This window comes from Staurois parvus, unplaced genomic scaffold, assembly GCF_062004578.1.
Source record: "Staurois parvus isolate SC_StPar_1 unplaced genomic scaffold, SC_StPar_1.0 ptg000886l, whole genome shotgun sequence".
NCBI lineage: Eukaryota > Metazoa > Chordata > Amphibia > Anura > Ranidae > Staurois > Staurois parvus.
The window spans coordinates 3,810,725-3,837,738 of record NW_028318682.1 but is presented as its reverse complement, the minus strand read 5'-3'; the positions used below and the strand labels follow the sequence as shown (position 1 = coordinate 3,837,738).

At 39.8% G+C, this 27,014-nt stretch overlaps 1 protein-coding gene across 2 annotated transcripts in view; it reads left to right on the top strand.

Moving 5' to 3' along the window:
* The window catches only part of ITSN2 (intersectin 2), a 267,920-nt gene that overhangs the window by 185,343 nt on the left and 55,563 nt on the right, over positions 1-27,014 (top strand). For both annotated transcript variants that reach the window (XM_089656116.1, XM_089656115.1), the window contains 4 exons: positions 943-988; positions 1,159-1,280; positions 2,111-2,207; positions 4,415-4,606. In XM_089656116.1, coding sequence (XP_089512242.1) covers positions 943-988; positions 1,159-1,280; positions 2,111-2,207; positions 4,415-4,606 — 457 coding nt within the window. The remainder of the gene's footprint in view (positions 1-942; positions 989-1,158; positions 1,281-2,110; positions 2,208-4,414; positions 4,607-27,014) is intronic.

Here is a 27,014-nt window from a genome sequence, read left to right as displayed (position 1 = left end):
TCCCCGCCGGCACCCAGCAATTGCTGAGACACACTGACAGGGGAGAGATCTGTATGTAAACAATACAGATCTCTCTCCTGTCTGCACCAGCATGCTGCCTTGTATTGCTCTGCATCACACACACAGGACAGTTTGGCAAACCGCAAATGGTTAACCCTTTGATCATTAACCCCAGATGTTAACCCCTTCCTGCCCAGTGTCATTAGTACAGAGTCAGTGTTTTTTATTCACACTGATCACTGTGTACGTGTGACTGGGGATGTCAGTGGCAGTTAGTCCCCCTCCCCCCCAGTATCAGTCCCGCTATAAGTCGCTGATTGCCATTACTAGTATACAATAAATAAAATAAAAATCCAGTATATATTTGTAGAGGCTATAACTTTCATGGTAACCAATTAATTTACGTGTATTAGGATTTTTTTTGTAGCAAAGACATGTAGCAGAATACCTTTTGGCCTAAATTTATGAAGAAATTTGATTTTTAAAGAAACATTTTTTACTGGATAGGTTTTATAGCAAAAAGTAAAAAATATTGTTTTTGTTTTTTTTTCTCAAAATTGTCGGGCTTTTTTGTTTATAGCGGAAAAAATAAAAACTACACAGGTGATCAAATGCCACTGAAAGAAAGCTCTATTTGTGGGGAAAAAAGGACAGAATTTTAATTTATGTGCAGCGTTGCATGACCACACAATTGTCAGTTAAATTAACATAGCACCATATTTTAAAAAATGGCCTGGTCAGGAAGGGGGGTAAATCCTCTGGAGGGCAAGTAGTTAAATGAATGTGTTTGTGCCTGGAGTTCAGCTTTAAACTGGAATGTCAACTTGACATTTTTACAGACGTGCCTCCTTCACCTGTATTTGTTAGGTAAAAATACCCTGCAATGACAGCTTGTGTTGGTTTCCTTCCCTTGCAATAACTGTTTTCTTTCTTTCTCTGTAGGGTTCAAGCAGTGTTGGAAAAACTGGAACTTTAACCAAAAAGCCCGGTAAGTATAAGTTTGAAGCATTTATTGCTGTTTGTTTTAAAAAGTTGCTTAGGTGTGCACAGTATACACTTTGATACTCTTCATTTTATAAAATGGGTGTGTTTTATTCACGTTGTACTTCAGTAGTGAAAGTCTATATTTTCCATAGACATTGTCCCTCTGTATTGCAGAGATTGCTCAGGTTACCACCGCTTACACCGCAACAGGAACAGAACAGCTTAGTCTGGCTCCGGGGCAGCTGATACTTATATTAAAGAAGAATGTATCCGGATGGTGGCAAGGTGAATTGCAGGTATGTGTGATATACAGGGTGTATGTATGTACTGACAAGGAACCTTTCCTTTCTTAAAATAATGTGATGTAGCAGCCTGAATGCAATGCATGCTCCATCAGATGCTTACACAGATGTTCTGTGCCCAAGGAAACAATAAACCCTAGTGTTCTAATATGCAAACGTCAAGCTTTTTCAGAATAGTTATGGACTGACCTACCGCTTTCTACTGCTTCCTATTAGATTGTCAGGTGATAGACACCCCTATCATCCAGTAGGGAGATGCAGGAGGAGGGTCAGGCTGGCCTACCAATTTGTTGGCAAATGTTGAGATTTGCATGCAGAGTACCCAAGCTTATGGCTTTTGAGGGTACTAAAATAAAATTGGCAAATGAACAATTAGGTACCTGAGAGTTCCTGCATTTCATTCAGACAGCACATTATTTTGGGAAAGGAAAGGGTTTATATGTTTGATTGCCTCCTATGATTCCTATGTAAAGCAGGGTGTTCTCAGCAGACATCTACTACATCTTCATACACAGCTACATCTTTATCTTTCATCTGTACATCCATCCCTTTCCTCCATTTTGGCTACAGATTCTCTTAATTCTAAGGCTTTCACTGAGGCCTGTAGATTGGATTTATCAGGATTTTATTGTCCATGTCCCTGTTGAGGTGATTCCCTTCCGTTTCTGTCCTGGTGCCATCCAGTTAATTTCCTGTATTTCAGAAGACATTTTTTTTTTAAACTTTAACTTGCATTTTCTATTATTGTATCTACTGTCTACCACAGCGACCTTTATTGCAACCTGTCTACATAATCTTTTCTGCAATGGATGCAATCTTTACAGGCACGAGGAAAAAAGAGGCAGAAGGGCTGGTTCCCAGCTACCCACGTCAAGTTATTAGGACCAAGTAATGACAAGGCAGCTCCCGCTTTCAACTCAGGTAGGTATTTGCTTGCTGATAACGGAAAAAAAATATAGATATATATAGATATATATAGATAGATAGATAGATATAGTTGACTCTACCCAATAGTTTAGTGTGGTAGATGACTGCACCAGAAATACTGAAAATATTGAGATTGTTGCAGACTCTTTGATAAAATACCTATATATCTGCAGAGAAAAGTCATCTTTAAACCACTTCCAGTCCGGACACTTTCACCCCCTGCCTGTCCAGGCCAATTTTCAGTTTTCAGCGCTATCACACTTTGAATGACAATTGCGCGGTCATGCAACACTGTACCCATATGAATTTTTAGCAATTTTTTTTTTAGACAGATAAAGCTTTATTTTGGTGGTATTTATTCACCACTTGGATTTTTATTTTTTTTGCTATGTAAATTAAAAAGTACAAATATTGTGAATAAAAGTGTTTTTCTTATAAAATTTTGCAAACAGTATTTCATCATAAATCTTGGCCAAAATTTATTCCGGTATATTTTTAGTAAAAAAAAAATAACCAAAATTAGTTTATAACCAAAAATTATAATTTTTAAACATCTTGTTTTACTTTTTTTTTTTTTTTTTTTTTTTTATATTTTAATTTTTTTTTTCATACTGTCACCCTAGCAGTACAGTGTCACCATGGTGACACTGTACTACTTGTGGGAGGCGATGAAGTGTTTTTTTTTTTCTTTACACTGATTGCTTTTACACTCATAAAGGATGTAAAAGCAATCATTTCCCCTTCTCTCTAGCTGCATTCTTGCAGCCATTGAGAACTACTGATTGAGCTGTGATTGGTCACAGCTTGTCACATGGTACAAGGCTGTTGTGAATAGCCCTATACCATGTGACCTCTGTGATCATTCACAGATTTCACAGGTAGTAAGCAATGGTGTCAGAAGTGACATCTTGCTTTACTACTCTGCATGTGATCACTGATTGGCCAATCAGTGATCACATGATCGGGACCATGTACAGAGGTCCCGTACGACGATCGGTGTACCACTGTGTCCGGAGGCACCGGATCGCGGTGCTGCACACTCCCAGGGAGCGCACACAAGCAGGGTGTGGAGAGGCCATATATAAACGGCCACCCGACCCTGCACTGCCACCGTCCGGCCATTTATATACAAGTCCCCACTGCGCTTATCTGCTGTGCTGATAATCGTCTGCTATCCATGTCTGCTGTTGCAACATCCAGAAACCTTTAAACTCTGTACACCATCCTGGAGGCTCTGTAGCAGCATTATGCATGAATCTCTTCTGCCCCGGAAGTAAGACGAGGCTCTCATTGATCAGCAGTGTCTTGTGAATGCACTGACTGATGATTGATAGCCATTGCCATCATTATGCTGCTACACAGCCTTTGCAGCTGTGTAGGGAGTTTAAAAGTGTATTGGTACACCAGCGGCTTTGGGCATTAGATATATCTAGCTGGGATCAGTGGATTGAGGAGGGTGCTGGGAATTCATTTAAAATGTTTATTTTTTCGTGGTGTTTTTTTTTTTTTCTTTTTTTTTTGTAAAGCAGTACCAAGGATAGTACTTACAGTGAATCAAAAGTGCCCTTTTGTGATGGTTTCTCTGTTGAAATCTTAAAGCCTCTGCCCCCTGGATACCCCTGTAGCTTTGCTATTTTGGTGCTGTGGGGGAAAATATGAGTGGCTTGATCTGTCAAAAGTGCTTACTATTCCTGCCCCTTCTGCCCCCCTCCTCCATTCATAAAAGCTGTACTATAACTTCCCACAATGAGAAGTGCTGTATGAATGTAGAATTATTTTCCAGATAGATGTATTCATTCAAAGATTAGCTTGATGCAAATGTTTCTGGCCTCATGTCCACACAGTGCAGCTGCAATAAATGGAGACATGAAGCTTGCTGCATAGGTGAACAGGGATATTGATGGTGCCTTATAATACTGGAAATATTGACATGTAATATCCTAGATTGTAAGCTCCAAGGAGCAGGGCCCTCAAACCCCTCGTGTATTGTATTGTTACTGTACTGTCTCGTGTACTGTCTCCCATTGTAATGTACAGCGCTGAGCAAACTGTTGGCGCTATATAAATACTGTATAATAATAATATCGCCAGTGTAGATGCAAATGAGATAAGTGGAGTTTTTTGTTAAAGATGAGGCACATATCCTAAGAATCCTGGGATTTTTAGCCTGAGAACTTAATCACCTTTTCTTTCTTCCATAGTGTGTCAGGTCATAGCCATGTATGAGTATGTCGCCAATAATGAGGATGAACTGAACTTCAACAAAGGACAGCTCATCAATGTTATCAACAAAGATGATGTAGACTGGTGGCAAGGAGAAATCAGTGGGGTTACCGGGCTATTTCCATCCAATTACGTCAAGATGACAACAGAATGTGATCCCAGCCAGCAGTGTGAGTACCTCTTCTTCTTTTGTCATATTTATTTTCCTGTACTTATATTGTTTTTAGCAGAAGAGTTCACAGGAAGAATAACCACTTGCCCACGGCCCTATAGTCAAAGTACAGCTGCAGGGCTGTGCATACGCATGTATATATACATGATTTGCATTTCCGGGTAGGGGGCGCGCATCGAAATTGGCGGTTATGGATGTCAATTACTGGGTCCTGGCTGGAGATTCCCCGCCAGCACCCGGCGATTGTTGGGCAAAGCTGACCGGGGAGAGACCTGTGTGTAAACAGGTCTCTCTCCTGCCAACAAGGTCATGCTGCTTTGTATTTCTCTGCACAACAAATGCAAAGCAGCATGTCTCCATAGTAAACTGCACACAGCACATAATGTAAATCAGCACTCAGTTAACCCTTCGATCACCCCAGATGTTAACCCCTTCCTGCCCAATGTTATTAGTACAGTGTCTGAGCTTTTTATTTGCACTGATCACTGTATTAGTGTCATTGGGATGTCAGTGGCAGTTAGTTCCCACCCAGCGTCAGAATGCCCACCGCAGTCCTGCTGTAAGTTGCTGATCACTGCCATTACTAGTATAAAAATAAATACAAATAGAAATTCCAGTATATATACCACCATTTGTAGACGCTATAACTTTTTCATGTAAACCAATTCATTTACACGTATTGGGATTTTTTTTTTAGCAAAGACATGTAGCAGAATACATTTTTTGCCTAAATGAAAAAATTAATTTTTTTTTATTTTTTTTAGTGGATATGTTTTATAGCAAAAAGTAAAAAATATTGGGGGTTTTTTCCAAAATTGTTGGTCATCTTTTGTTGATGGCGCAAAAAATAAAAACTGCAGTGGTGATCAAATACCACCGAAAGAAAGCTCTATTTGTTGGGGGGAAAAAAAGGACATAAATTTCATTTATGTACAGCGTTGCATAACTGCGCACTTGTTAGTTAACCACTTGCCTTTGCAGAGGATTTACCCCCTTCCTGACTAGGCCATGTTTTGCGATATGGCGCTGCGTTACTTTAACTGACAATTGTGCGGTCATGCAATGCTGTACATAAATGAAATGTATGTCTTTTTCCCCACAAATAGAGCTTTCTTTCGGTGGTATTTGATCACCTGTGTGGTTGTTTTTTTTTTGCACTATAAACAAAAAAAAAAAAAAGACAATTTTGAAAAAAAAAAAAATATTTCTGACTTTTTCCTTTAAAACATATCCAGTAAAAATAATTTTAAAAATAACATTTCTTCATAAATTTAGGCCAAAATTTATTCTGCTACATGCCTTTGCTAAAAAAAAAAAATCCCAATACATGTTAATTATTGGTTTATGTGAAAGTTATAGCATCTATAAATGGCGGTGTACATATACTTTAATTTTTTTTTTTAAACTCTAGTAATGGCGATCAGCGACTTATAGCAGGACTGCGGTGGGCATTCTGACACTGGGGGGGGGGGGGGGGGGGAGGACAACGAACTGTCACTGACATCCCCAGTGACACTAATACAGTGATCCGTGCTAATAAAAAGCACTGACACTGTAAGTGGCACTGGCACTAGTGGCAGGAAGGGGTTAACATCTGAGGCAATCAAAGGGTTAACTGTGTGCTGTTTTACATAATATGCTGTGTGTGTTTTTACTAGGGAGACAAACTGCTTTGTATTGCTGCGCTGTGCAGAGCAATACAAAGCAGCTTGTTCATGCTGACAGGGGAGAGATCTGTATTGTTTGCATACAGACCTCTCCCCCGTCAGCTCCGCTGCAGATCACTGAGTCTCAACCAGGACCCAGTGATTGACATGCCGAGGAGCCAATAGCAGAGCGGGAAGGGAGCTCGCACGCCTCCCTACCCGGAACAGTTGCTATTCATAGATACACTTATAAATGACTATATGCCTGCACCTACTGCACTATTGTTACCTTAGAAACAATTTATGTTATGTTGATTTTGCGTTAACTCACTCATATTGCCACAGAGGCCTACCTTCAGACCTTTGCAACTTGCACCCATTTATCAGTTTGCACCCCCCCCCCCTTAAATTTTTCTCATATTTTGCCTTGTTAAAAACTAATCCCCCTCTCCTGATTACTCTTCTATACAACAGGTCATTCTTTAAACAGTAGGACAGTGTTAGGTAATTTTGAAACAATGCTTCCAGTTACAGGAAATGCATCCATGTGTTTGATAAAATATATATAGATTTGAAAACCGATATTCAAAAAAGAAAAATATTCAGCAATAAATGGCTAAATTGTTCCAGCTGTACAGATTGCCATTATCCAGTGATCTACGAAAGACATTTTCTGAACTTTCACATCTCTTATGTCTATGGGTATCCTTTACAGCGAGAAAGAGGACATATGTGGTCACATGTTTTAAATACAACAGAGAAAAAACACTGGCAAAATAAATCTGAGTTTTATTCAAAGAAAACTTCCAGGCATGGTATATTTTTTCATAGTTACATTGATCCAGCTTAGATCAATGTAACTCTGTATATTCTATTAGAACCAGAAACGAACTCTCCTGCGCTCTGAGACCCAAAAAGGGGTGGATGGATGGAACCAGAACTTGAAAAATTCGATCACCAGTGCATATGGGGTTGTGCAGCTCCAAACAAGGCTGGGGAAGCCCGACCAGTACTGCGAAGCAAAACAAAACAGAAAATGCGCAAGGTTGGTGCGCTACCTCAGTAAACCAAAATTATATTGAATACAGAATGATACTCACAAACAGCAAAGTAAATCAAGCATGTAAGTCCTCAAAGGAACTTTACAATTGTGAAGCCTGCGCGAGTCCCATCATAGGGGTAGACACTCAGGGTACCTCTGACGCATATCGAAGGGCGTCCCTTCTTCATCAGAGTTAACTGAACAATGAGTGCTCTCTACCATATATATCCGAGAACTGAAGCTGGACTCTCCCTTCTGGGTTGGGCTGTCTCAGGCTGGGAGGAGGGGCCAAGGTGTCATCAAAATATCTCGACCGTATATACTGGTGATATAATTTCAATAGTGATAGTATAATACATTTACAAACTTGATAAAAATTACAAATACATGAAAAATGTATGAACAACACATAAAAAGAGAAATTAAAAAAATCTTAATAATGATGTTTTACGATGTTGTTAAACAAACATGCCCAGATGTGGATAATGACTGGTTGAGGATGGTATATGTGTGTATATTTAAATCCGTATATATCAATAAACTTATATTTAAATAAATGAATAAATAAAATTATATTCCATTAGGAAGGATATCTCTAGGTGGAAAGTGAAAATGAATAGTTCATATAATGTAATATAAAATTAATTAATAATTAATTCAATATATATACATAAATGTAAATTATGGGCATGTTCGTATAACATCATTATTAAGATTTTTTTTTAATTTCTCTTTTTATGTATTCATGTATTTTTCATGTATTTTTAATTGTAATTTTTATCTAATCTTTATCAAGTTTGTAAATGTATTATACTATCACTATTGAAATTGTATCACCAGTATATACGGTTGAGATATTTTGATGACACCTTGACCCCTCCTCCCAGCCTGAGATGGCCCAACCCAGAAGGGAGGGCGCAGCTTCAGTTTTAGGGTATATATGGGAGAGAGTACTCATTGTTCAGTTAGCTCTGATGAAGAAGGGACGCCCTTCGAAACGCGTCAGCCTGTACCCTGAGTGCCTACCCCTATGATGGGACTCGCGCAGGCTTCACAATTGTAAAGTTCCTTTGAGGACTTACATGCTTGATTTACTTCTGTGTATATTCCATACCTGGCCAATGATCCTGGAATCTGTAAATCACTGCAGTAGACACCGATCTAGAGATCTCCACTTGCTCCCAGGTCCTGTGCTGAACAACTGGCCTGATGCTTTGGGAGCACAGGTGGTCAACCACTCAGCACCGTCACCATTCAGAGAATGATTTGCATTACATACACAGGCTTTGTTGCCTGCTTGGCAGTACTACAGTCACTAGGCTATACTGCTCCTCTCCCTTATTACAAGACTGTGAGTCAGGTCAGAAATCAACAGACTCTTTGTAAGGCCGGCAAACTCCATTCTTGAGAAAAAGCAATCCCTTCCAGTTGAACTGTATGCACTGCAAAGCTTTCAGTACATTTTATTGCAGATGCTTACCTGATTTTGTTCTAGACATACTGATATGAGCATTTTCAACTCTTTGTTAAACCAACTTTTGCATAGGATGGTACGCTGCCCTAGTATTCCTTTTATAATGTGCAAGAATATTTACCTAAAATAAAACCTATTCGAGGGTATGCCTTTAATTTGAGTTTAAGCTCTGTGCAGTCCATTGTAAAATACAATGAACCACTAATGTGATAAGGAAGAGAAGTGTAAAATGATGACAGTCTAGAAAATTATAGCTTCTGAAGATTCTAATTCAGTGGTAATTTTAAAGCCCAACTCCAGTAAAATTAAAACTCCTCCTGCAGTAGTCTGTACCTGCATCGGAAAAGTAAATTCTTGTTTCTGTCTAGGGGATGGTAAAAGCATTTACAGCAACCTGTGGGAGCAAAGGATCGGATAAGAAAAAAGTGCTTATCCAAACCCACTAGACATAACATGCAATTAACCCTTGTAGTACTGGCACAGACCCACTGCAAGGAGTTTGTTTTCCTGGAGTTCAGCCTTATTAACACTCTGTATTACAAAATGATTGGTGTGGAAGCAAATACATTGTATCAACAAACAGTCTTCATTACTGTGCTTTATGCCCATTCACATACAGTATATGTTAACATGTTTATACTTTTTTTTTTTTACTTTTTTTTTTTAACTTCTCTTTTAAACTAGTTGTAAAAAAGAGAAGGTAATCGTAATTATATAGTAACCAATGACCATCTAATGAACTCCTTTGCTCATCTAAATGCTTCAAAGGAGAAACATGCTTTACCCCTTAATGTCAGTCATCCATGTCTATTCCTAGCTGTATCTCAAAGCTACATGAAGCAGCTACATAATTTCAGCAACCCCACCACTTAAGCTGGTAACTTTTAGACAGTTTCAACCACTTTAGATCAAAAATGAATCAAGCACACAATAGAAAGTGGCTGCCTGATACCAAGAAATATACCACCCATGAGTTTGATCATCCACCTGAATTCCGTTAAACCAACTGGGCCATAAACTGAAATCAGAAAAAAAAAGCAATTTTATTGACCCTGACCAGATATTGCCACTGGGTTTGACTAAGGTAACTGGATCAAATTTCTTTGTGGTCGTTCAAAACCACCATTATGTGTTGTCTTATGACAGAAAGTCTAATTGATAGTATGTTGGCTCTACCAAATTGCTTTAACATCCGTCACTGCTAGTCCCTGATACAGAAGGAGGTGTTGAGTAGGGATGAGCTCAGGTTAGTTAGAACAGAAGTCTGAGCTATGCCGTTGAGAAGCTGTCAAAACAGCCAATCATAGGCAGTAGAAGCATACCCTGCCTTGCAGCCACACATATGCAAGGGGCTTGTATACCTGGGGGTGCAGGCCACCCATGATTGGCTTTCCACTTTGACAGCTTGCTGGCAGAATAGCTCAGGCGGGTTCAGATCCATGTCTGAACATTGCTGAGCTAATTTTTGCTGTTGAGTAGTCTAAGGCCATTGATGCATTCCTATTTAGCATTGCTGGTTATTGCTGGTAGAGTTTCTAGACATAGATTACTTCCTGGTATTTAGCCTGAAATGGCTAGAAAATGTTACTTATCTTGTAGTTTTGGGGTTATTAGGCATTATGCTCTTGCTTGCCTTTGTCAGTTATGCAGTTGTGTCGTGGGGTTTTTTTATTTTTCAAATATGTTGATCATATTAGGAACCTGCCTTTCCCAGAGAACACATGTGAAGAATAAGTCTATGATAAACTAATGATAAGGAAAGCAATAACTTCTGCTTTTGATGAACAGTTTTGAAAGAAGAGTTACTAAGTAAAAGTAATGATCATAAAGTTGAGAGATGGACCTGACTGTGAAGGTCAGCCCTAATTATTGTGAAAAGACCAAGCTTCTTCACAAAGAAGCAGATTTTTTCAGCTTCATTCTTGGACAAATCTCATGTAGGATCTCTGAAAACATCTTGCAACAATTGCATTAAAATAAATCTTAAAAGAGAAGTTTGGGTTTCGAAAAAACACATACGTACATACTCACCTAGGTGGTCGCAACATCGGTCTCCCACCAACTCTACACTAAGTCTTTGAACTGAGCAATCAAAGACTGCTGATCACTCAGTTCTCAATCTTCACTGAGCAGAGAGTGGTGACTGTCAGTCACTGGCTGTCTGCTGTGCCCCTCCAGCGCTCACTGGAGTGCCATGCTGTGGAGGAGGCAAGTGGCAGCATGCTGGGAGGCTGAGCCAGGTGCAGCCAGGGATCTGGGTGGATCCCAAATTAAAGTCAGGATCTGTCCAGAGCCTGGACTGGGTGAGTGACGTCAGCCAACAGTGGGCTTTGGACTGCTATTTGCTGAATACAGGTCACAGGAGTGCAGAACATAGTGCACTCCTGTGATCCACAGAAGTGAGGCCAAAAGAGGTCCTACCTCTTCTTTTTATTTCTGCCAGCTTGATCAAGAGCGCTGTAGAATGTTAGGGGACTGTTTCTATACAGATCACATAACAAGACCTTCGAAGGAAATTCTAACACATTCCAAGGATTCTTCTAATAACATATTAGTAATTTCTAGCGAGCTAATCTGTACCTGTAAAGAAGCTAGCATTATCATATAAGTATTTACTTCTTGCAAGGGTTTTTTTTTTGTTTTCCAGGAGCTTTAATATTGTTAGTTGTATGACATTTAATTAGCCTTTACTATAAAGCCTGTCATAATTTTCTCACTAGTGTAAACCAGTCTTAAATACTGAATGGAATTTCTACATTATATTTTTTTTGCCCAAGTTAAGTAGCTGGTCGCCTCTTGTATATTGACAAAATGAACAGCTACTGAACCTAAGTGAGTTAGGAAAGGTTTTTAAAAAGCCAGCCAGTGATCCAATCGGCGGAAGCATCCGAAGTCTTATGTATTTAGGAAGGGTAGGAGTTGTGGTTTTAATTAACATCAAATTGCTTTATCTCATTAAACTTTACATCACCACTTCTTCAGTTCAGGGTGATACACTGATGTTTTCCAATCTCTGCTTGTCCCATCTCGCTCAAGCAGGTATGTGGGCTCCCCTTGTTTTTTTCGGTGGACACTTCAAGTTTCCCCAGGGGCTTTTGGCTAGTTCAATTTTCAGTTTTATCTTGCTGAATGTAATCAGGCTTGCAGTTCATGCAGATGAGGGGAGTATTTAGATGAGGCTACAGGAGGAACAATACTCAGATGTTCATAAGCAGAAAGTGGTCTGCTGAACTGAAGATTCTGGAAAGTGCTGCACAGGAGTGAGTGGATCACACAGCAGGTGCAGTACTTGGTAAATATTTTTTTGTGGGTAGAAGTTTCTATATGTATATATGTTTTAATTGTCTGTGTTAGCTAAAATTGTAACTTTGTTAACTCAACAACCTAAGTGTTAAAATTGAATATACTTGTGTTAGACATGTAAACATACTAGAACCATTACCTACGCGACGGAGGCAGCCATATTGGGGCATGAAGCATTAATTCTGCCTTCCTATTTGCAGGCAGGGATGAGCTCAGGCTTGTACGGATCCTAGCTGAAACCCGCCTGAGCTAACCTGCCAGGAAACTGTTACTGCACATTGCCAATCATAAGTGGCCGAGGCATTTCTCACCCCTTTTGTACGTGTGTCAGGGAATGCCTCTGCTACTTAGGATTGTTGGTGACAAATTCTCGGTGCGATAGCTCAGGTGGGTTTGGACTAGGATCTGAATATGCCTGAGCTTATCCCTATTTGATTGGATCTAATGATATCGTGACATGCAAATGTTAAATTTATTCACATGGCTTCCATCATTGTGTATGTGGGCAGCTGACCTGTACACATTGTGGGCTGTCATCCTGTTTCAATTCACTAGGAATTATTATTACCATACTCCCAACATGGCTGACTCTGCTTTAGATGTATATAACATTGCAGATATGAGGGGACGGCACTGTGGTTTCATTCTCGGTGTGTTCTCTCTTTTTGTTTTTAGGACACAGTCTTGTCTGCCTGTATGAAAGCACCACAGAGACCCACTATCCCAGTAGAACTATAGCGAGGAGGGGGCCGGCGCCATTGGCTTCACTTTGAACTCTCATGATCCAATTCCTCCGACAAGATCGCCTCTCACGTCAAATGACCGTGTTGCCTTTACGTTTCATTTTGTGTTATGAAAGGATAGTGGGTTTTTGTGGGTCTTCCATAGCTTTCAGCTTGGCTGAGTGCGGCTTGTTGTTGTTGCATGCTAGCCAATGTCTGTGCAAGCAAGACGAGTGTCGGAAGCTTCTGCTGCTGAATGAGTCTGTGACACATTGCTTAGCACTGCTTCTCGCGCCTCACTCCGCTTCCTCGTTCCAGCTTACACTATGGGGTCTGGGCACACAAAGACCCACTACAACACAACCAATGATCTGTTAGATTCATGTATCAGTTTGTCAGAAAAGACCAGTAAACCTAACGAGCTCTAAAGTCAATAAGCTGCTTCTATTTCCATTGAATCTTTTCTGTAGCCATCAATGGAATCAAATGTTTCCTTATGTCTAGATTTCTTTGTGCAGCCATTGTCATTGGCCATATTGGGTTAAAAAAGGCTTTGAGAAGAGTCAACCTTGTGTAGCAAATTATCTTCTGATAAGCTTCTGAATATTTCTCTTCAGTGCATGATTTAGGTTTACCGGTCCTCTGAAAAAAATGTAAACTCCTTGTTCCAGTAAACGCCTTGTTCACTGATTAAGACGGACAGTAGTTTTCTTCTGCTTATCAACTACAAGTCCCAGCATGCTTCGCTGCTGATGACTTGGTTCTCCGGTAATGGGAAAGCTACATTGGCCTCATTTTGTGCAGAATATCTTCTGTTTTGTTTAATAATTAGGGTAGTCTTCTGTCACTACCAAAACCATCCTGTTACTATAAAGACTTTTTCCACCGCTTTACAAGTGCAATATATTTTTGTGCATTAAGCTATTAAGTCGATTTGTTTGGGCCTTTGTCATATAGGCAGAATGTACAACAACATAAGTAAGCAAGTATTAATTGATTTGGTGGGTTAAAGTTCTAAACATGCTTTTTTTATATATATATTTTGTTTACCAAGACCAAAGGGTATAGCTTTGTAACAGTTTTTCCTTTGGACGTTAAGAGTGAGCAGGGGTTTTTTTTGCCAGCCCAGAAGAAGCTTGGCCTTCTTAGCAAGTCTGACAATGTAAGGCAAGACATCAAATTACATTGCCATTAATCTAAAGCATAAGTAAACCAATTTATTGATGGGTTCATGTATTGTTATCTTCACCTTTCTTTTAAAAGAGGCTTTCAGGCATGTTCTGTTCCTCTGTCTCTTCAGCCATGGGTGCCTGCAACCTCTCGTCATTTTCCTAAACTGTTTACATGTGAAAATTATGATGCAAATATAACCCATCCATGTATCCTTCTAACTTGATCAGAGATTTTAAGCCCAATCTAAACTTTTTTTCAGTCAGCTAGTCATCAAGACAAAAGGTGTGTAGTACCTTACAGTTTGTTCTATGTGGAAAACCGTTACAGCCGGATTAAAAAAGCCTGTCTCCTGCCGGCATGCTGCAGTGAAGGACCCTTGTTCTCAATGGGAAAGCAGGGGGTCACTCTTAAGAGGTCCAACAGCCCCCCTGCTGAGTCTGACAGTGAATTCTGCATGCAGCTCAGCTTATTCTGCAAGCTCTAGCTGTGACTCAACAGGGGGCATGTTGGACCACTGCTTCCACACAGAGCAAGCAGCATGCTGTCAGTGGGACAGGACTTTTTTACTCATGCTGTGGCAGCATTCTCAAGAAAATGGAATGTATGGATTTGAACGCCATTTTGTTCATCCACCTTGCCCTTCTCAATCTTTACTTTGAAAGAGAAGTAGGGTTTTTTTTTATCCAGTTATTCTTACCTAGGTGGATGCAGCATCGGTCCGATGCTTCATCTGTCACCTGCGATCCCCCATTATCGCTGAGATCTCACAGCTACTCTGAGCAGGGAGTGGTGACTGTCAGTCACCGCTGTCTGCTCTGCTCCCCCCGTGCTCATTGGAGCGCTGGGCTGTGGAGGGAGGGTCGATTTGGTGGCTCAGGCTTTCAGCGACTCACTGAGAGGCTGAGCCAGGTGCCTTTCCAGACTCTGGATTTTAAACTCGGGATCCTTCCATAGCCTGTATCGGCTGAGTGACATCAGCTGACAGCGGGCTTCAGCCCGCTGTCAGCCGAAAACGGGTCACAGGAGTTCAAAACGAAGTGCACTCCTGTGATCCACAGGAGAAGTACAGCCAAAAGAGCTTTGGCCTGTACTTCTCTTTTAATAAAGAGGATCCCTTGAATAATTTTTTTATGTCTTGGGGAAATTATTACATCTCTAGCTCACAACACTTTTCTGTGGTCAGTAAATTGTAAATATGATACATAAAAGAATAAATAATGTAGTTTATCTACCATATTTGACATCCAGAGCAGTTTTTGTAACACTTCTCTGCTCAATGAGAAAAAATTGTTTCAGTAAAATCATGTAATGGAACAAATCGTAATAATGGCCAGAAAAATTGGTGGTGTGGTTTTGTACATTGGTGGCCGATGGGAGAAGAACACCTTATATTAATGGTTAGTGGGAGAAGGACACTCTTGCATTGTTGACCAGTGTGGAAGCTGCCTTCCTTACAAACCGCTAACAAGACAAGTAATTGTAGTTACTGGGAGCTAGAAACACTTCATTGCTCAAGGAACCCCTAGAACCCTCTGGAAGAACGCAAGGCTCCACTGAACCCTGGTTGAGAACCTCTAACCTAGAATGTATTTAGCTGCTGAAAGTTCAGTTGGGTTCCTAAATTGTTGCCATTCTGAGATGATATACAGTTGTAGAAAATGATTTTGGTGTCTGCAGTGCTTTAATAGTAACATGCCCATTATAAAACCAGGAACACTTGAAGAGCCTGTACAAGCATAGATGAAAAAGAAGCAGAACAAATAGATTTTCCAGCTGATGAATTTTGCTGTCCTGCCTTACACAGATTGGTTAAAAGGAAGACGTTCCATTGTAATACTTTTTACTGAGGGTTCATGTTCACTTTTGTGGTAAACTGCTATTTGTACTTCTAGAATTTTTGCTATATTAATGGGATCAATGTGCTGCAGGGTCGGCGTTGTTGGATGTCTGTGGTTTTTTGGGAGGGTTTTTTTCAGTGAGCTGTTCTCATATCTGTGATTAGCTCACTAAACAGAAATGTATGTTTTGTATGTGATCTCCTATCTGGACAAATGTATTCTCCATTCTGTGTTGTAGTCATGCCAAAGAGATCATAGTCTTCATTGATATGAGCTCCACCAGAAACTGTCCAATAGGAGCCATTCTTTTCTCTGTATATGGTGCTGTCAGTCAGCGTGATGTAGTGCAGGGGGCAGGCACCAACAACATATTAAGGGTGTTAGACACCATAATGCAAATTGCCTTCTCTCCCATTACAAGGGAAGAAGTAAAAGTAGTAATTGCCTATATTTAGTAATTCTAACTGCTTTGCTCTAAAAATAAAAACAACTAATTAAAAAAAGAAACAAAAAGGGTCCAGCTTTTCTATTAAACCCGGCTTCTTTGCAGTGTACTCTCAACACAAATGCCAGTGTTGCAGTGGGTAGACTATGTGCTTTCAGATGGTGTATATAAGTAGCTATTTTCCAGAACAACATGGGGTTTGAACTGACCAGTCTGAGTATGCTCCAGCCCTCAGATTGCGGTCAGCATGCTTTATGAAGGGATGTTGCCTAGCTTTTGTATATAAAGATGGTTATTTACAAAAACTGCATGGTTCAAAATCTGGCGCAGCTCTGCATAGAAACCAATCCGCTTCCAGGTTTTATTTTCGAAGCTTAATTGCATAAGCTGAAGTTAGAAGCTGATTGGCTACCATGCAGAGCTGCACTAGATTCTGAGTGCACCAGTGTTAGTAAATCTCCCCCAAAGTGTCACTAAATGTTCCATGTTAAAATAACCTTTTAATCTAGCATATGGCCTCAAACCACAGTCGTTTATTATAATGCTCGGTTTTTCACAATATGTGATCTCCGCTCATTATTCATGTTAATTCCCTTTACAACTGATTTTTGGGTGCGAGCTTTGCACATAAATTGCAGTCATATGCAATGCTCTCTCCGTAAGCTGCAAATCCCTGTAATCATTACATTTACTGATTCTAATGTGCATGCATCCCCATGAGTTGGAGGTTTTTTCTGTAAATACATGCCGGCGCCGGCTGCCTCAGCATGTACTACTGTAGTCCAGCTCAAGTACATTAAGGGAGGTGGCTACATTCCCACATATAGTAGGACCATAGAGACCAAATGTCATAATGGAAGTCATACAGAGGACTGGATGAGTAAATATTGCACAGGCCATGTCCAGAACAAATGTTGCATACTTTTGAATGCCTTCTATGTAGATGCAATTTAGAGTTTTGTTGTCTCTCAGTTGCAATATTGACATTTTGGCTGGGAGTACACTTACTGAAGGCCCTCTTTTGCTAAAGTATGTGCTAGAAAAACAAATGTTGCCCTGGTTTTCTTTAGGTTACATGTGTTCTCTTCTGGGTTTGCACATTTGCTTTGTTTTCACTGAAACAAAGAGTCCGTATAGGCTGCCCCTACAGCTACAAGATTGTGCCCCAAACGCTGGCTTTTACGCCTTTTTTAGAAAGTCGCATTTTATTTTTAGATGAGTATTATAACATTGTATAGTATAAAATATTTGCCAAGGATCAAACATTGCTGTCTGTTTTTGGTATCGTATTGTTCTCCAGTACGTAAAGTAGCATCCCTGTGTGTGCTGTAGTTGGGATTTCTGATGTTTGCAGTATTGAAATCCATACATTCCTCATCTGCAATTTGGCCTTCAGCCGTTTAAGTACAAATTCTAATTCCAAGTGTTTCCTTTGCTTTCTAGATGTCTCTACTTATTGACACTGGCTCTATCATTTCCAAATTCTGAGGGCTGTCTAAGTTCTGTGGACTTACCAGAGACCAGTTGTTTTTATGTGGGCTCTTTTTTAGGAAAGGGGCTGTCAGTGATGTTTAAATAATGAGAGGTGTATTTTAAAATTCCACCCTGTGCTATATATTTTTTTTTTCATGGAAACCTTCCTGTTACAAATTTGGAAATCGGTGTTTTTTTGTATTGAATAATCTGAATGTAGCAATGCATACATGTAAAGGGTACCCAATCTCAACTTGAATGTATTGAAACAAAAAGATCTCTGTATGCTGCACACTTATATTTGTGTCCCAAAACAGTTATCTTCTCTTGCAAAGCTTTGGAACCATAATCAGCGTCCCTCTCTCTGCTGCGCTCTTTTCTCCAAGTGTCACAGAAAACCCAATGGACATCTACAGGGTCAAAAACAAATTCATGCTATCAGCAGAGCAGCTTAGAGAGGAACCAGACTTTGCATCTGAAGATCTCTGGGGGAAAAAAAAGTAAATTCCTTCTTGTCCTTACATGCATGCTTTGCATATTTGCGTAACTCTTTAAAAGAGGGAAGATCCAAGGTCAAGGTGGTAGGATAGCAAGTATTAGCCCTCTTCTTTTTCAGGGTTTTTTTGGTTTGCAAATGTACTCAGCCCTCAAAATATGAGCACCTAAATCTGAGTATGTATTGAAATTTATTGATAATTAAGGAATCATAAAATATATGCGCACTTAAATCTGAATGTACATTGTAATTTATTGATGATTAAGGGATCAAATCCATATAAGTGAACTTATACTTGGCTCATGCGGGGCAAACTAAAACGCTCGTTGAAAACCTACCCGATGGGCAAAGTTCTGGTTCACTCTAAGTGGGTATTATCTTTATGTGCTAGATGTGTAATCATTTTGGGAAAGTTTGTAATGCTGTATTTTCTTTATGGTGATTGTTTAAACTAATGGGTCTGATTTAAAATGACACAAGGATAGCAGCAGTCAGTTCACCCTAAAGCTTGAAAGCTGATTGGTTGCTTTGGACAACAAAATTTACTTTAATTTCTGCTGATGTGCTATATGTATTGGCTTCTATGTAAAAGAAAAAGAGAGATGTAACTGTCATATAATGTAATAAAATGGTGTTTATATTCGGTGATTCAACTCTGAAGGGTTTAGGTGTAGTGTTTTATTTTTGCTTCAGGAAACAGCAGTCCTCTTTGTTTGCTTTGCCATATAGGAACTTAAGTATAATTTTTATCAACGTTCCTGTACTTTAGTATTCGGTACTGCATTGCACTTTGAATTAATACAACTGAAATGATTGATTTGGCTATAATTCTATTTATTTTTAGTTCTGGGAACTTGTACTTTTGCACATGCTAGCTGTGTGTTTTGATGCCACTGTACTTCTTGTACGATAAATAAAATCTCTTAAAATCATCCTTATTCAGCCAAAATCTGCCTTTACTTGGTAAAACCCATCCTTCTTTTTAGTAAGCCTTTCTCCAAAAAAAAAAAGTGGGTCAACTTGTATTTATGTACCAGAGGACGCAGTCAGGTTATTAGTTACTTTGGTTTTCATCACAAGACTGAATCGTGCAAGAATATATAAAAACTGCTTATTATTTTATTTACATGCTGGAAAAAATGATAGACTGTAGTTCTGTTCGCATGGATCTCTCCAAAAATGGCTGTCTAGTTTAGATGACAAGCCCCCTTTTAGTTATTTTTTTATTCTAGATAACACTTCATTTTTACCTCCCTTTACCACAAAATCAGTCTTGTTTGATTAGTTTTATAAATTGAACTTGCACTTTTCCACGGTACTCTTTCCACTTTTCAAAGTCATATCGAATATATATAGAAACTGCACTAAAATATGTCTTGGTAATAGTATTATGCACTTTGGAGAGCTTTAGGAAAGTAATTTTGTTAGATACAGCATCATGTAACATTTGTTGATATCTATGGCAAAATTAGCCAATTGTCTCTTCATACTTCTCTTTGGAGGCACAGAGTTGGATGTCTTACTTTGCCACACTTTGCATGTCCATCTGGAGTTTTCTTTGCCAGGAAGAGATTCCTATAGTTCTCACTAGCTAATGCTACCAATGGTGGAAGCAGTGGCAGAACTACCAGGATCACAAAGGCCACACTTGCGACCAGGTCCTCGTGTTCCTCAACTGTGGAAGAGAAGAGGATGATGGATCAAAGCCAAGGTCTGTCTGATTGAGTCTTCCTTGCACCCGAGCAGTGGAGGAGGTGAGGTTAGCGTGACAGCTCCAGCCAGGCCACACAGGGTCTTTGGGGGGTCACTGTAGTCACCAGAGTCCTCCCTCCACACCATCCCCTTTACACCAAAGTCTGCAAGATTCCACCTTACAGTGCAAGGGAGCACTCTACAGACCCTGATGTAAAGGGGAACTCTGATGTAGGGGGGAATTCTGCAGGTCTGCAGAGTTCTTCCTTACATCATAAGGGGGAAACCTGTGGATTCTAATGTCAACGGAAACTCTAGAGTCTGAGATAAGGGGAAACTGTGGACTGTGATGAAAAGGGGAACTCTGCAGACCATGATGTAAAGGGAAATGCTGCAGACCATGATGTAAGGGAAAACTCTGATGTAAAGGGGAACACTGTGGACCATGATGAAAAGGTAAGTGCTGCGTACCATGATATAAAGGGGAACATTAAACTGTAGATCTAACAGTGTGGAACATTAGGAAAAGGGGAGCGCTGCGGACCATGATGAAAAGGGGAATGTTGCGGACCATAATATAAGGGTGGGTGGGGGCGGTCAGGGAAGCCCTTCATGGTCTCATGCACCAGGCCCTAAAGGTTCTAGTTACACATCGGGGTGAAAGGTTTCTTGAATTCTGTATGAATTCTAACCTAAAAAGCTTGTTCGATAAGCAGCAGAGTTGTAGCTGAACTCCTTCACGGTAAGCAATCTTGGGAAGAGCAGAAAGTGTCAAATGTTGTGATTAACAGTCTGCAGGGTGACACTGAAGCTTCTGGGATCCTGAAGAACATGCAGAACTTGTAGGTGACTATGTTCTAAAGAAAATTGCTCTTGGTGCCCTTAGTAATCTACCAATTTTCCTTTTTTTAGAGCCGGAATTTGAAAAATCAGGGGAGTTTGGTTGCTATGGACCTGTAGTTTTTTGTCAAGGAGGCTCTGGCCATTTGATATGTTGAAAAGCTCTCTAGGTAGTCTAGCTACAGGTTGGTTCCAGCCGCTGATCTAGTCTCATTTTGATCGAACATACAGTCCTAGTGTTCTCCACTTATGATTTTTCAAATTCAATAGGATCACAACACTGTCAGTTTCTGCATAGTTCATTGGTTAGTTCCCACCAATTTCAAATGCATAACAACTTTTATTGCGTTAACTTATTTGGTTTTGATATAATATAATACTAGGAGACGGGTACAAAACATTGTCAACCCTGATTCTGCTAAATTGTTTACTTTGCTCAAAAGAGCTGTAAAATTAGTTGTGAGCTGAAACATACATAGATTCGTACAAGGACAGCCAGATCCGTAGTCCATAGCTGGCGATACACATTGCAATCAACTATTTACAACAATTCGATTTGTAAAGATAAAATGCATAAAAAACTGCTGGCCTGTTAAGGAAACATAACAATACTTGCCAGTCCTTAATTTAGTGACTGCGATCTTGGCCTTCTTGCAGGGTCACACCAGTGGAAGATTCTTTAGCATCCAACATTTCTGAGTGTGACAGATGCCCCCCCACTACCACTGCGTTCTGTGGTTCCATCAGCCTGAACTTTGTCACTAATGTGGCCCTGCTGAGCTGTAGAGGTCAGCGGGTGTAGCCACAACGTGCAATGCGGGGACCATACATCCAATACACCAAGAATTGTTGGATGCCGAAGAGTCTTCACCGGATACAGCTTTGCAAGATTGCAAGGTTTGAAGTCACCAGTGGTTGGAAGTATTTATTCTCTTCTTTTACAGGCCGGCCGGCTGGCTGGCCATTTTATTTTTAGAAAAAGAGCCACTTTAAGAAAAAATAAAAGAAGAGCTTACGAGATGTATGGCCAGCTTTTCAACCTGCTAAAGTCTAGTAAAACCTTTCCAGCTTATTCATTCACAGTATATATCTCATTATCATTATATGAATACAGTATATTGAATATTATGTGAGCCCGCGCACATACGTTTTGAGTATAGTTGGGAAGGGTTAAAACCTCTGTCATGTATTTATTGCTCTCTTTGTACCTGTTGGAGCCACTCCCTGTCAGGTTACTGGGACAATTTGACAAGTTATGTCAACTATAAAGTATCGGAATGCAAACATTTGTTTGGGCCACATTTGTGAGGACATTTTTGAATGTGTATTACTGAGGCTTCGGTCACACTAAATCTGACTTTGAAATCATGCAACTCTACTTCAAGTCACATGATTTCATAGTTGGATGTCAGTGCGACTTGGAAGACACCTGTGCGACTTCATTCACAGATGTCTATGCAAGTTACACCCAAACAGACTCCTTCCATTGCAGACATTAGGGTGCGATTTGTCATACAATTTGAAACTGTCAAATCGCATGGCAGGTCGCACTGGTGTGACTGGGGACTCATTTTGCCTACTGATTTGCCTTGGCTTCTGTTATTTGGCATCATGGCATAATATGTAACTATAGAGAGTCCTGCATACTGCTGTACTAGCAGGTTGTGTGTCCAGCTCCTGGTGATGCTTCTTTTGTGGCCTTAATTGTGAATTCATTTTGTTGTTGAAGATTGTTGTGACAAACTCACACTTGTTAATTGTTCTTGGCATGGGTTAATGTGCTTTCTGCCATTTGGGGAATCTATGTAACTATGCAAAAATATGTTTATTAAAAGATTGATAGATTGTGCATGTTTGTGGGTCATTTTTTCTCTGTAAGTAATAAATAATTTATTATATACATGACACTTTTTCCATTCTGCACGCGCACACTAAGCAGGAAGCAGAGCCTGTTTAGGTAATTAGAAATATGTCCATCATGCTCATAAAGCATATTTAAAAGGAAGGTTTTTGAAGACATTAAAAGTTCATTTACACCATAACATGGGTTGTATCACTTTTTACTGCAGCACAGGGTATCCCATATATTCCCATGGGCAACAAATTTAAAAGGCTAAAAATCAAACCTATGTGGCTTACGGCCAAACTTTAAAACATTATAAATAATAAAAAAAAGAGCTTTTATTATATTCTTTGTAATGTTTAAACGATGATAGCGTTCCTTCATTTTTATAACACAATATGCAAAAAGGAAATAAAGGCTGCAAAAATTGAACACGAATGACAGATTGCAAATGATAGCAGGACCAACCCCAAAAAATTCTTCAAATATATTAATAGTAAAAAGGTCCGGTCCGAGCATGTAGGCCCTTTACAAAATAATCTAGAGTGGGTGACTGGGGACAAAGAGAAGGCAAATTTATTCAGCTCTGTGTATACAAAGGAGCATGGGGGAGTGTCATGGTCTGGGGCTGCATGAGTGTTGCCGGAACTGGGGAGCTACAGTTCATTGAGGGAACCATGAATGCCAACATGTACTGGCTGTTTACTTTACAAAATAATCTAGAGTGAGTTACTGGGGACAAAGAGAAGGCAAGTTTATTAAATACCTTCTTCAGCTCTATGTATACAAAGGAGCATGGGGGAGCTCTTGTCCATTATGGTATTGACACAGCTCCAGATGATCCACATTGGCTCACAATTGATATGATCCAAAAATATTTAGACAGAATAAAGGTGAATAAAGCACCTGGACCGGATGACATACACCCACGGGTCCTTAAAGAATTGAGCTCTGTCATTTCAAAGCCATTGTTTCTCATTTTTAGGGACTCTTTAATGACTGGCATAGTACCACTGGATTGGCGTAAGGCCAATGTGGTGCCAATTTTTAAAAAGGGATCAAAATCTTTACCAAGTAATTATAGACCTGTGAGTTTAACATCTATAGTTGGGAAAATACTGGAGAGTTTAATAAAAGACCACATAGATGAGTGTTGCTTAAAATATTTTTCCCAGCAAGAAGACAGCATGGATTCATGAAAGACAGAAGTTGTCAAACAAATCTGATTTCTTTTTATGAGGGGGTGAGCAAAACCTTGGACAGAGGGGTGGCAGTGGACGTGGTATACTTGGATTTTTCAAAAGTGTTTGACACAGTTCCTTACACATGGCTAATGTGTAAGTTAAAGTCTACAGGCTTGGAAAAATCCGTATGTAAATGGGGAGAAAACTGGCTAAAAGATCGTATTCTGAGAGTAGTGGTTAATGATTCATACTTTGCATGGTCTAGGGTTGTCAGTGGTGTACCCCAAGGTTCAGTATTGGGACCCTTACTTTTTAATATATTTATAAATTATAGAGTCTGGGATTAAAAATACTGCTTCAGACACCAAGACACCAAGCTGTGCAGTGGAATAACGTCCTTACAGGATGTCTCCAACTTACAAGCTGACCTCAATGCACTGTTTAATTGGGCAACAATGTGGCAAATGAGGTTTAATGTTGATAAATGTAAGGTTCTGCACTTGGGGGCTAAGAATATGCATGCATCATACATACTAGGGGGGTACAACTGGGGGAATCAATGGTGGAGAAGGATCTGGGAGTTCTGGTAGATCACAAGTTTAATAATGGCATGCAATGCCAAGCTGCGGTTTCTGAAGCGAGCAAAATCCCCTCTTGTATTAAAAGAGGTATAGACTCCAGAGAGAGAGATATCATATTACCCTGTACAAATCATTAGTAACACCTCATCTGGAATATGCAGTTCAGTTTTGGGTACCAATTCACAAAAAGAACATTGGGGAACTGGAGAAAGTACAGAGAAGGGCAACTAAACTGATAAGAGGCATGGAGGAGCTCAGCTATGAGGAAAGATTAGAGGAACTTAATTTATTCTCTCTTGAGAAGAGGAGATTAAGGGGGGATATGATCAACATGTATAAATACATCAGTGGTTCATATAGTGAACTCGGGGTAGAGCTATTCACCCTGAGGTCATCACAGAGGACAAGATGGCAGTCTTTACGTCTGGAGGAAAAGAAATGTAATCTCCAAGCACAGAAAGGTTTCTTCACAGTAAGAGCTGTGAAAATGTGGAATAGACTCCCTCAAGATTTGGTTCTGGCCAGCTCAGTGGATTTCTTTAAAAAAGTCCTGGATTCTTTCTTCGATACACAGAATATAACTGGATACTAACATTTATAGGTAAAGTTGATCCAGGGAATATCCGATTGCCTCTTGGGGGATCAGGAAGGATTTTTTTTCCCTGCAGGAGCAAATTAGGTCATGCTTTTACTGGGGTTTTTTTTTTTTTGCCTTCCTCTGGATCAACTGTGGGTGTAGGATTATAACTTTTTTTTTTAACTGGATGGACTTTTGTCTTTTTCAGCCAGACTAACTATGTATCCCACTGTTGATGTGCATTGCTATTCAATTTAATTGCACTCCAGTACATTGCAATGCACCTCTTATACACTGTAGGTCACAGTTGCATATGAGGTTTGTCATGTGCTGCTTTGGAAAAAGCCATTCAAAACCAATTTTTTTTCATCCGTAGACGTGCATTGACATCCTATTGAAACTTAATGGGCTAGCTAACACATCATGGCAAAGCGCAGAATATTTGTGGGTTGCAGTGTGCTGCATTATGGTGAATATAGGTATAATGCCTGTTTAATAACTTTTATTAGTAGGAAGAGCCTGGTGGGTTGAGTAAGCGCCTGACTTATTGGACACTTCAACAGTGAGATTTCTTCCCCCAATAATTCCTGCTCACCTGGGAGTTTTGGCTGTCCCTGACCAACTATGGTGTAACATAAAAATTGATCAAAGGATTGGGAACCTTTCATAATTGAAGGTTTGCTATCTTAATAGTGAAAACTGATCTTCAGGTTTTTTTTTTAAGTTTAAATAGTTAGTTTGGGCCAAGGTGGTTCAAACAAACTATTTACGTCACTGACAGATGCAGTGGCAGTGAGCGCTTTATTGTGGATGACTCCATGATCTCCAACTTGGCCAATCAGAGGAAGGTTTGTATTAATTCATAGAATACAAAGCTCCCTGTGAATGGCTGAGCAGTGCTCAGCCCAACTTTATTTTGTTGCGGGAACGGGACAGCAAGGTGTCGTCTCACTGCTGGAACTCCGTGCTGTATGTTGGCGAAGCTACATACAGTTTAAACTTTTCTAAAAGCTGGACATCAGCTTTAACATCTAAAAATGTTAGCTAAACTAACAATACATTTCTTTTATTTGATCTCTTTTGGTCTGGAAAATATACATTGAAAGCATGATATTATGCCTGTTTGACACGTGCATAAAAATACCTGTTCATCCAGCCAGAAATCTCATAAGCTGATAACATTTTGTACTCTCTACCTCTGGACTTCCATCAGTTAATATTTTTCACTGCAACCTTACTGGAATACAAAACCCTTCCCCTGTTATCGCGAAGAGAGGGAGGAGTTATTTCTAACACACTCCCTTTACTAGAGTGAAAATGCTGCTTGGTACAGTTGTCACTCTAGGACAGGAAGTGTGTTTATTACTCTTAGATTGTAAGCTCCAAGGATCAGGCCCTCCTATCCCTCTTGTATTGAACTATATTGTTGCTGTATTGTCTCCCGTTATATTGTAAAGCGCTGAGCAAACTGTTTGCACTATATAAATCCTGTATAATAATAATACCAGGTAAAAAAAAAGTGTGAAATAAAAAACAAATGCAGCCATCACATCTAAGAACTCGGTAACCTGCAATACTATCAGTTTTTTGTTTTTGGGTTTAGATGACCTTTAATTGGGCCTGAACAATGAAACTTTTTTTTTTTTCTTTTTTGTCCTGAATTTCTCCCAAAAGAAGCAGTATACTTCCTGTGGCTAGAACCTTAGAACTGTATATTTGCAGGGAGAGAGGTAAAGATCTGCTGTCTGACGGCAAGTCTCAGGAAGTTTGGAGTGGGATCTGGTGTTGCCAGTATTGCGCTGCTCACTGATTTTCCTTCTGGGGGGGAGGCTTTTATTGCAAACATCGCCCAGCTTCTTCTACCTCAACTACCAGTCATCAAGGGCGTACTCTGACATGAAAAAACAAAGTCTTACTTCCGTATCAAGGCAAGATACACATAGATCCATTTACAGGGCAAGTTCTATCTGCCATCTCGGCAGAGGGATTCTCAGAGCACCGGCACAAGTGCAGTGACATCACCACTCTTGTAGTCCATTGTTTACTTTCTTTAGCCCCATAACAGTAGGTCTCTACC